The sequence below is a fragment of the Accipiter gentilis genome, chromosome 7, assembly GCF_929443795.1.
Source record: "Accipiter gentilis chromosome 7, bAccGen1.1, whole genome shotgun sequence".
Taxonomy (NCBI): Eukaryota; Metazoa; Chordata; class Aves; order Accipitriformes; family Accipitridae; genus Astur; species Astur gentilis.
The window spans coordinates 13463300-13473381 of NC_064886.1; the positions used below are offsets into that span (position 1 = coordinate 13463300).

General features: G+C 68.5%; 3 protein-coding genes across 3 annotated transcripts; 1 reads left to right on the forward strand and 2 right to left on the reverse strand.

Annotated features, from left to right (window-relative positions):
* Positions 1-207: 207 nt before the first annotated feature.
* DPM3 (dolichyl-phosphate mannosyltransferase subunit 3, regulatory) lies at positions 208-853 on the reverse strand. The gene is made up of 2 exons (XM_049805751.1): positions 742-853; positions 208-516 (listed from the first exon to the last, which is right to left on the reverse strand). The coding sequence occupies exon 2, from the start codon at positions 508-510 to the stop codon at positions 232-234; it is 279 nt and encodes a 92-aa protein (XP_049661708.1). The 5' UTR covers positions 511-516; positions 742-853; the 3' UTR covers positions 208-231.
* A 672-nt stretch (positions 854-1525) lies between these two features.
* Positions 1526-2918, reverse strand: KRTCAP2 (keratinocyte associated protein 2). The gene is made up of 5 exons (XM_049806338.1): positions 2777-2918; positions 2430-2584; positions 2294-2357; positions 1971-2037; positions 1526-1722 (listed from the first exon to the last, which is right to left on the reverse strand). Exons 1-5 carry the CDS (start codon positions 2916-2918, stop codon positions 1602-1604), a joined length of 549 nt encoding a protein of 182 aa, XP_049662295.1. The 3' UTR covers positions 1526-1601.
* Positions 2898-8821, forward strand: TRIM46 (tripartite motif containing 46). The gene is made up of 10 exons (XM_049806337.1): positions 2898-3443; positions 4330-4585; positions 4698-5041; positions 5164-5307; positions 5454-5549; positions 5669-5922; positions 6015-6136; positions 7292-7591; positions 7686-7983; positions 8122-8821. The coding sequence occupies exons 1-10, from the start codon at positions 2898-2900 to the stop codon at positions 8495-8497; spliced, it is 2736 nt and encodes a 911-aa protein (XP_049662294.1). The 3' UTR covers positions 8498-8821.
* Positions 8822-10082: the final 1261 nt, after the last annotated feature.

Sequence of the window (10082 nt, forward strand, 5' to 3'; positions counted from 1 at the left end):
CCCCCCCTCTCCCCCACCCCGAAGACCAGCCTCATGGTGGGGAAACATGAGTGATTTCCCACCAGTATGGCTTCAAGCAGCATCCTGGGGTCCTTGGCTGCCTGCGGTTCTCAACCAGGGCACCACTGCCCAGAGGAGCCCCAGCCAGAGGCCCCCCACCCCACCCCATGCCCCGGTCTTCCAGGAGCACCGTACACCACAGGCAGCCACAGTCCCTCAGCTTTATTGGGGTCAGAAGCGCAGCCCTCGTTGGCTCAGGTCTGCCCGTGCCGCACTGATGTGCTCCTGCAGCTCAGCAGCTGCCTCCTCGCAGTCGTTGAAGGTAGCCAGGCGGTAGCCCACGGTGGCCAGGGAGTAGCAGCCGAAGGCCACCAGCAGGTAGACAGGCAGGGGCAGCAGGGCCTGCCGGCACGGGGCCGGCAACCGCAGCCCCGGCGGCGCCAGCGCCAGCGCAGCCCAGGCCGAGCCCAGCAGGACGAGTCCGCACAGCCACTGCCCCAGCTTGGTCATGGCGGCCTGCGGAGAGAGCGGCCGTGAGAGCCGGACCGACGCGCGTCGCGCACCGACACCCCCCCCGGCCCACCATAACCGGGCCGGTCCCGGTCCCCCCTCCGGGGCCTGTTGGACGAAGCCCGACCCCGGACCCCGCCGGGCCTTCGCCAACCGTCGCCGAGCCCCGGCCCCCTCCGAGCCCTCCCGAGCCGGCCGAAGAACCGGTCCCGGCCCCGGCCCCTCCCCCACCTGGACCGATCCCGGGCCCGGCGCCCGCTCGCCCCCCGTCGCGAAGGATTACGTCACGGCAGCGCGGGGTCCGCCGGGAGCTGCAGTGCCGAGCCGCGCCACGTCACGTAGCATAGCGCATGCGCGGCGGGAGGTTGCGCGGGGCGGCCCCGGCGGGCGGGACCCCCGGGCCCGGGCCCGGCGGAAGCGCCGGGCTTTGTCGGCGGCAGCGGCGGCCGCAGGAAGCATCTGGTTTCCTCCGCGTCCGGCCGGGCCGGGCGGCAGGGAACTGGCGTGGGAGCAGCCCCTGCCAGCCCTCCCACGGCCACCCCGCGCCCCGCGGTAGCACCGGTGCCCGGCGGCTGCCCTCCCCCGTCGCGGGGAGGGCATGGACGTGCCTTTGTTCTGCCGAGCGCCGGCAGTCTCAGCCGTACCAGCGCAGAGGCCTGGTAGAAGTTGGGGACGGAGCCTGCCCCTCTGCTGCTCCCCCTCCCCCAGCAGAGAGCTGAGCCACCAGGACCCCCGCAGCCCCCCACCCACCCCCTGCAGCACCGGAGCCGGTTCCCACCTGCCCGGCGCCGCTGGGATTTTCCTCCCTTGCGGGTCCAGGCAGAGGAGACGCCATCCCCTCTTTTTCCAGCGGGGGTGGTCGATGGCTGCCACCACGCTCTGCCAGCTGGTGCCGGGACCCACCCTGGGCAGCAGCAAGGTGGAGAACCTACCCCAGCCTCTGCCACAGACTGGATGTGCAAAGGGGACCACTCTCAGCCACACCAGCACCCCACGGCAGCGATGGACAAGAAGCTACAAAGAAATGGCTTTATTGGGCAGCTGAGAGCCCCAAGGGGAGGGGGCGGCCCGAGGGAAGGGGCAGCAGGCTGTCAATTCCTCTTCCTGCCTTTGCCAACAGCCTTGGCGGGAGCAGCGATGGGCACTGCGGACTGGTAGAGGGTGGAGGAGATCTTGTTGATGTAGTAGAGGCCGACCATGGAGAAGATGAGGCTGTGAGGAAGGAAGAGACGAGACTGCTCAGCTGCTGGCAGGCAGGAACAGGCTAGGGTCTAATCAGTCCCACTGCGCTGCAGTGCTTAACACTGGCCACCCTGGGGGTCCCCTGGCCAGCCTTGGCCCTGCCCGGTACCCTATTCCCCCCACCGCCAACAGCAAATACGAGCTGTCAGGGTCCCTGGCAGCAGCCACAGCAGCACGATGGCTGCTCCCTGCCCCGATGGGGCAAACTCTGCACTTACCAGGTGGTCACACAGACTCGGTGAATGAGGCCAGAGGCAAAGAGAGCCAGCAAGAGGCAGGTGAGGACTACAGGAGAAAAACAGGAGAGAGAAAAGATGTAGCTGTGCTGCCCCAATGCGGCAGCCTCAGAGCAGCAGGGGCCACTGGCCCCGCAGCATGGGAAAAGCTCAGGGGGAACCATGCGGGTGGGCCCTTCCTCCCAGGCTGGGCTGGGACTCCTGGGTCACACCGGCAGAGCACAGATATGGCCAGGCTGCAGGCCCTTCACGACCCCAGCCCTGCTGTGGGCTCCCCCTCCTCCCCACCCCACCGCAGCACTCACTCTCCGGGAATATCTTGGCCTGGAAGCCCTTGCCGAAGACGAGGTTCTCCAGGTTGTTGAAGGCCTGGCTGGAGGGTTAAGGGACAGAACGAGGAGCTGCACCCCCGGCCCCGCTCCCCGCCGCCCCAAAGGATACGGTGAGGGAGCAGACGAAGAGCGCGGAACCCAGCAGCCCACCCTGGATGGTCAGCCACTCGGTGGAGGCCAGTTGCCGGCTGTACATCTGCATCCCGGCGAAAAGCAGCAGCGAGAGCAGCGAGGAGAGCGCCAGGGAGGTGCCCGTGCCTACGGCTGGGGCCGCGGGGCCGCCTCAGCAAAGGCGTTGGGGCCCGGGCCACCGCAGCCGCAGGGACCGCGGGGCCACGGCTGCCCCCGAGCCCCAGCGCACCCCGCAGTCCCCCAGGCCCCGGTCGCCCCCCAGGCCCGCCTCGGCCGCTCTCCCCCCGACGCCCCGGGGCCGCCCCGACCACAGTCCCCCGTTACCCATGGTGCCCCGCGGCGTCGCCCCCGGCCCAGGACCGTCCCGTGGCTGCCGGTCTGCGCAGGCGCACTGCAACCGCGCGGGGAGGGACGCGGCACGGGACGCGGGGGGGAGGTAGTGCGCATGCGCGGCGCCCCCGCCCATCCCCGCGGGCTAGGCGCTCCGGCCGGCTCGGGCACCCCCTGGCGGCCAGGCGCGGCGCTGCAGACCCCGCCGTCTCCCGCGCCCCCCGGCGGCGGGGAGAGGCGCAGCGGTCGCCCCGGGGGAGGGGAGGCGCGGGACCCCCCCACCGGCCCCGGCCCTGCCCGGCGCCCCGGTCAGCCCGCCCGGGGTCCACCCTGGGCGCAGCTCGTCGAGCCGCGCTGCCGTACGCAAGGGGCTCGGCGGGGGACGCCCGGGGTTGTGGCGGTAGCCCCCCGGTGCCGCGCCGCCGCCGCCCCCCGCCGTCCCCCCGCCGCCGCTGCCGGGGAGGGTCCCGCTGAGCATGCGCGCCGCCGCCCCCCGCCCTCCCCCCGGCTCCGCCGCTCCCTGCAACAGACCGGGGCGTCCGCGGCCGCCGCTGCTACCGCCGCCGCGGGGACCGGCGCCGGGAGCGGGCGCGGAGCCATGGCCGAGGGCGAGGACCTGCAGACCTTCACCTCTATCATGGACGCGCTCGTCCGCATTAGCGTGAGCGGCGGCGGGGCGAGGGGGGCACCGCGGGGCGCACCGCGGGCGCCCGGGCTGGGCCGGGCCGGGCCGGGCTCTCCCGGGCCCGGCGTCGCCATGGCAACGCGGCGGGGCCCGATGGCGGGGGCGGGCGGGATGGCGAGGGTGCCCTTGAGGGCCGGGCAGGCCGCGGCGAGGCCTCGGACCCGCGCCCCGACTCACCGGGCAGCGATCCCCGGGGAAGGCTGGCACCAGCCCCCCCCCCCCCCCCCGCACTGTGTTACCGCCGGGACCGGCCCCCCTCCGGGCCAGGAGCACCGGGAGCGCCGGGGGTTGCCTGCACAGCCGTGGGCGGGAGTCCCTGTCCCCATTCTGGCCCTGATCCTGGTGCCTGTCCTGGTCCTGGCCCTGGTGCTGGTCCTGGCTCTGGTCCCCGGTGCTGGTCCTGATCCTGGCCCTGGTGCCGTCCCCAGCCCAAATCCCCATCCCAATCCCAGCCCTGGGCCCCATTGTGCTGCTGGTCCCAGTGCTAGTCCTGATCCTGACCATGCTCCTGCGCCAGGCCTGATCCTGGCTCCAGTCCTGGTCCCCATCCTAGCCCTGGTTGCAGTGCTGGTCCTCATCCTGGCCCTGCTGCTGCTCTAAGGCCTGATCATGGACTTGGTGCTGGTCCTGATGCCGGTCTGGATCCTGGCCCTGGTGCCAGCCCCAGCCCCAATCCCCATCCCAGTCACAGTCCTGGTCCCCATCGTGGTGCTGGTCCCAATGCTGATCTTCCTGCCAGCCCTGCTGCTGGTCCCAGGCTTGATCCTGGCCCTGGTTCTGGTCCCAGCCCTGATCCTGCCCCAGTCCCCATTGTGACCCCGGTCCCATCGGCAGCGAGTGATGCTCCCCCCTCTCTCCCCAGACCAGCATGAAGAACATGGAGCGGGAGCTGGTCTGCCCGGTGTGCAAGGAGATGTACAAGCAGCCGCTGGCCCTGCCCTGCACACACAATGTCTGCCACGTCTGTGCCAGCGAGGTGCTGCTGCAGCATGGCTACCTTTGCTGTGACCCCACCTCTGAGCCCTCCTCGCCTGCCGCCACCCCTGCCACCCGTAGCCCTCGCCTGGGGCGCCGGGCCATCCCCAAGCCTGACCGCCTCGACCGCCTCCTGAAGTCAGGTGGGACAGCTGGAGGGGACTGGGATGGCACCCACCGGCTCCCCCACCGGAGGGCCGAGCAGCCCTGGGGCGCTGCGCCCCGCCTGACGCCCTCCCTGCCTCCCTCCCGCAGGCTTTGGCACCTACCCGGGGCGCAAGCGGGGCACTGTGCACCCCCAGACCGTCAGCTTCCCCTGCCCTGCCTGCCAGAGGGACGTGGACCTGGGCGAGCGGGGCCTGGGCAGCCTCTTCCGCAACCTGACGCTGGAGCGGGTGGTGGAGCGTTACCGCCAGACCATCAACATCAGCGCTGCCATCATGTGCCAGTTCTGCAAGCCCCCGCAGCTGGAGGCCACCAAGGGCTGCACTGAGTGCAAGTCCAGCTTCTGCAATGAGTGCTTCAAACTATACCACCCCTGGGGCACCCAGAAAGCCCAGCATGAGCCCACGCCCCCCACCCTCACCTTCCGCCCCAAGGTATGGCCTCTCCATCGGGGTCTTCCTTCCCCACTTGGGATTTTGCAGCTGGTGGGGGGGGACAGGGACACTGGATGGGGGATGGGCACGGAGCCCCGCTGAGCTGCCCTCTGCCCGCGCAGGGGCTGATGTGCCCGGAGCACAAGGAGGAGGTGACTCACTACTGCAAGACCTGCCAGCGGCTGGTGTGCCAGCTCTGCCGCGTGCGACGCACTCACACCAGCCACAAGATCACCCCGGTGCTCAGCGCCTACCAGGCCCTCAGGGTAAGGGCCACTAGGGTCAGACTCAGGGTAGGGACGGGGCTCAGCAGGGAGGAATTGGGGGCACTGGCGGAGCCCCACTGCAGATGGGGTGTGCAGGTCAGGGATGTGGGGGTTGCCAGCGCCTCGCCTCACCTCTTTCTCTGCAGGAGAAGCTGACAAAGAGCCTCGCCTACATCCTGAGCAGCCAGGACACGGTGCAGACCCAGATTGCTGAGCTGGAGGAGACAGTGAAGCACACAGAGGTGAGGGCGGAAGGTGCCCACCTGTCCCTGAGCTGTCCCTAGGTGGGGGGAGGCACTGCCAGCCTGGTCCCCTCTCCGCCCTGTGGCCTGTGGCACACTGACCCTGCTGTGCTCTGCAGGTGAATGGCTCGCAGGCCAAGGAGGAGGTGTCACAGCTGATCCAGGGGCTGTGCGCCATTCTGGAGGAGAAGCGGGCAACCCTGCTGCAGGCGATCGAGGAGTGCCAGCAGGAGCGGCTGGCCAGCCTGCACTGCCAGATCCAGGAACACCAGGCCATGCTGGAGAACTCGGGCATGGTGGGCTATGCCCAGGAGGTGCTGAAGGAAACCGACCACCCCTGCTTTGTCCAGGCTGCCAAGCAGCTGCACAACAGGTACCGGGCTGCTGGGGGGGTGGTCAGGGCCCTCCAGTGCCCAAGGTGGCCACTGCATGCCACCCTGACATCCATGCTCTCCCATGCCTCAGGATCCTCAGGGCCACTGACTCACTGCAGAGCTTCCGTCCTGCAGCCACGGCCTCCTTCAGCCACTTCCAGCTGGACGTCAGCAGGGAGCTGAAGCTGCTCACCGACCTGGCCTTCATCCGAGGTAAAGGCAGCAGGACCCGGGCACCGGCTGTGCCCCATGCAGAGGTGCAGCCCCTGTGGGCAGAGTGGCTCCCTGCCCGCCTTGGAGCTGGAGCTCAACCGCGGCCATGGAGGGCTGCGCTCGGGTGAGCGCTCGCGGATCTGCTGGTCCCCCTTCCCTGTCAGGGATGGCCCCCATCCCAGCAGCCCCCAAAGTGATCCCTGTCTCTGCCCTGCCCTGTGCCAGGGCGGCCAGGCAAGGGGGCAGGACAGGCAGGGCCACAGTGCCAGGTAAGGGCAGCAGGAGCGCCGGAGGGTGAGTACGGAGCGGAGGCTGCCCCGCTGCAGGGCAGATGCTTCCCCACAGGGCAGGAGCCGCGTGGCCCTGCTGGACCCGCTGGCAACACTTTTCAGACCTGCTTCTACCTCTCTTTGTTTATAGGCTGCGGCCGCTGCTGAGTCGTCACCGAAGTAACTGAGGCAAGTCACATCCCTGCCCCAGAGCTGGCCCCGCTCTCTCTGTCCCATCCCTCCATCCCCACTCCCGGCCTGTCCCCCCTCCGCCGCCATTGTCCATGCCTGTCCTGCCCGCTGGCGGTGGCAGGCTGTGGCTCCGTCCCCCCTCCATCTGCTGCCACGCATCCTGCCCCCTCCTCGCCCCATTTCCGTCCGCCTCTCGCCCCATTTCCGTCCCCCTCCTCGCCCCATTTTTGTCCCCTTCTCACCCCATTTCTGTCCCCTTCTCGTCCCATTTCCGTCCCCCTCCTTGCCCCACTTCCACCTGCCATCCCTTCATCTCTCCACCCCTCCTTCCCACCCTGCCTTGCTGCTCCTGCCATGCCTCTGGCATCTTCACACTACTCTGCCATCCCCATCTCCTCCCCTCCTCCTCTCCTGCTGCCTCCATCCTCTCTCTTTCTCTCTCTCTCTTCTCCCTCCCCGACTTGCACTCAGCCTGTCTGGTCCCTGGAGCCCCACAGCAGCGAGCTCCTCTGTCTCCCTGACTCTTGCTCTCCTCTGGTGCCTACACACGGTCTCTGCAGTCAGATCCCCTTAGACTCCTGCTGGTTGTGCGTCCGTGCGTCCGTCCGGAATGCCCCCTCCCTGCGTCTGGCCGCCTCCCCGCCTGCTGGGGCAGGGGATGCTGCCTGATGCCCGCCGGTGCCTCTTCCCGCAGCGCCTGAGGCCCCCGTCATCGACACGCAGCGCACCTACGCCTACGACCAGATCTTCCTGTGCTGGCGGCTGCCGCAGCACTCACCACCCGCCTGGCACTACACAGTGGAGTACCGCAAGACGGACACCAAGGCCAAGGGGCTGAAGCTGTGGCAGCGGCGGGAGGAGGTGCACGGCACCAGCGCTCTTGTGGAGTACCTGGACACCGACAGCGTCTACGTGCTCCGAGTGAAGGGTTGCAACAAGGCTGGCTTTGGGGAGTACAGTGAGGACATCTACCTGCACACGCCGCCGGCCCCAGGTGAGGAGTGCTGGGAGCTCGGAGCAGCAATCCAGCACCCCACCGGCCGCTCACACCATCCTTCTCACCCCTCCTCCTCTCCTCCTCCCTGCAGTTCTCAACTTCTTCCTGGACAACCGCTGGGGCTTCAACCGGGACCGGCTGGCCATCAGCAAGGACCAGCGGGCTGTGCGCAGCGTCCCTGGCATCCCCATGCTCTTCGCCGCTGAGCGCCTCATGACCAGCTGCCACCTCTCCATCGACCTGGTCATTGGCGACGTGGCCATCACTCAGGGCAAGAGCTACTGGGCCTGCTGTGTGGACCCCAGCTCCTACCTGGTCAAGGTGGGCGTGGGGCTGGAGAGCAAGCTGCAGGAGTGGTTCCAGGTGCCGCAGGATGTGGTGAGCCCCAGGTGAGCAGGGTCTTGGTGGGTGCCGGGGGGGGTCCTCTGCCTGTTCCTGCCGGTGAGCACTGGCATTGGGGCACGGAGAGGAGCCCCAGCCTGTCCCTTGCATGTCAGCACTGGGACTCACCCATCCCCCCACCGCAGGTATGACCCTGACAGCGGTCATGACAGTGGGGCAGAGGACACAACGGTGGAGGCACCCCCGCCCTATGCTTTCCTCACCATTGGCATGGGCAAGATCTTGCTCTCGCACGGGTCGGCGCTCACCTCTCGCGACCCCAATGGCTGCACCGTGCCCTTGCCCCCACGCATTGGCATCTGCCTGGACTACGAGCAGGGCAAGGTGAGCTTCTATGATGCCGTCTCCTTCCGCGAGCTCTGGGAGTGCGGTGTGGACTGCTCGGGGCCCGTCTGCCCTGCCTTCTGCTTCATCGGAGGGGGTGCCCTGCATCTCCAGGAGCTGGTGGCCAACAAGCAGGAGCGTAAAGTGACCATTGGGGGCTTTGCCAAGCTGGACTGAGCTGTGCCCGTGCTCCCCGCATGCGCGCCGGCTGTGACTCCCCAATTACCCAGTGAGCTCCAGGGCCTGGGGGGGACAGGAGCAAGCAAGGAGCAGAGCACAGGGAGGGCAGCCCCGGCCCTGCTGCTGCTGGGAACAGGCACATGTTTGTTTTGTGGTGTGGGGGGGAATGGGGACAGCTCTGCCATTCTCTCCTCTCCCTGTCCGCCTGCCCCTTTCCCCAGTTCAGCTCGAGGCTGCTCTGAGCTGGGGCCAAGGGCAGGGCTGGGCAGAGGGTCAGCCTTAGAGACGGACCAGGGAGGGGGGTGAGAGCAGGACACAGGGCTGTGCAGGGAGGGGGGGTGACAGGTGGTGGTGGGGGGGTGATGGGGGGGGGAGAGACTGGGTGCTGGCTGGGGTGGGGGAGGCAGCTGGGCTTGGGGAGAGAGGGCGGGGGAGGGGAGGCTGGGCTGGAACGAGGTGTGAAGACTTTTTTTAAAAATGGCTCATTTTCAATGTGGCTCACTTGGCTACAGCACTGTGGCCACGCACAGCCACCACGGCCAGACACAGCTGCCACTGGGTACCTCCTGTGGGCTTCCAGGCTGTGGGATGGTGGTGCCCACTGCTCTCCCCTGGGGCCACAGAGTGCTGCTGGCTGCTCTGGCCTGTCCCCAGGGGAGCCATGTGCTCGGCCATCCTTGTCCATGTCCCTGCCTGCACATGCTCCGGAGGGACACGCTTGGCCCCCGTTACACCGCTCAGTGCCAAACCACACGCAGCCAGCGTGGGCTGGGGCCGCGGGGTCGGGATCCAACCAGGCCGGGAGCCACGCAGGGCTGCCATCCACCAGGGGGGCCCATGCCAGGGGTCCCATGCCAGGATCCGTCCGAGCTGCTGTAGTTTCTCCTGGGTTCTGTTACAATTGCTGTATTTTCATGGTTTCCTACAATAAAATGCAATGCCAGACTCCTCCAGAGGCACCCCATGGCAGAGGGCAGCCGCCCTGCGGGGAGCACTGGCACTGGGGGCTGTGGGGTGCTGGCTGCTCCCTGGGGTGTGGTGCCCATCGGTGAGGCCGTGGGGCTGGCCCTGGCAGCGAGGCCATGGGGCTGGGCTGTCCTTCGGTCTGTGGCCAGCAGGGGCCAAACCTGCCCAGGAAAGGGTCCGGGGCAGCCCGGGCAGTGCTGACGTGTCTGGTCCCTGCCCGCACTCTGCCTAGCCACGTGGCTGCTGCCACCCTGTCCTGGCGTATCAGGGTGCTCCTGGACTGGCTGCCAGCAGAGACCATCTCCCTGCTGGGCCTAGATAAAACACCTATAGCATTAGAGGGGGGGTCCCAAGGGTGACCGGTGCAGCCTGGGGGGGGCTGCTGGGTGCTGGGGTATCCTCTTGGGGAGGGTAACAGGGGCTGGACTCCCCTCCCCACCCAGGTACCCATACCCCGTGGGACTCTGGGGAGTGGCATGGCAGGTGGAGGAGCCACATGTGGGGCCAGACCCCACCCTGGGGAACACCCCCTCCCCCCCACCCCCATTTGGAGCTAGTGGGGCTGTGGTGGCCAGGCTGGGCTCCCTGTGAACAGGCAGCTCTTTGTAGGCCCTAG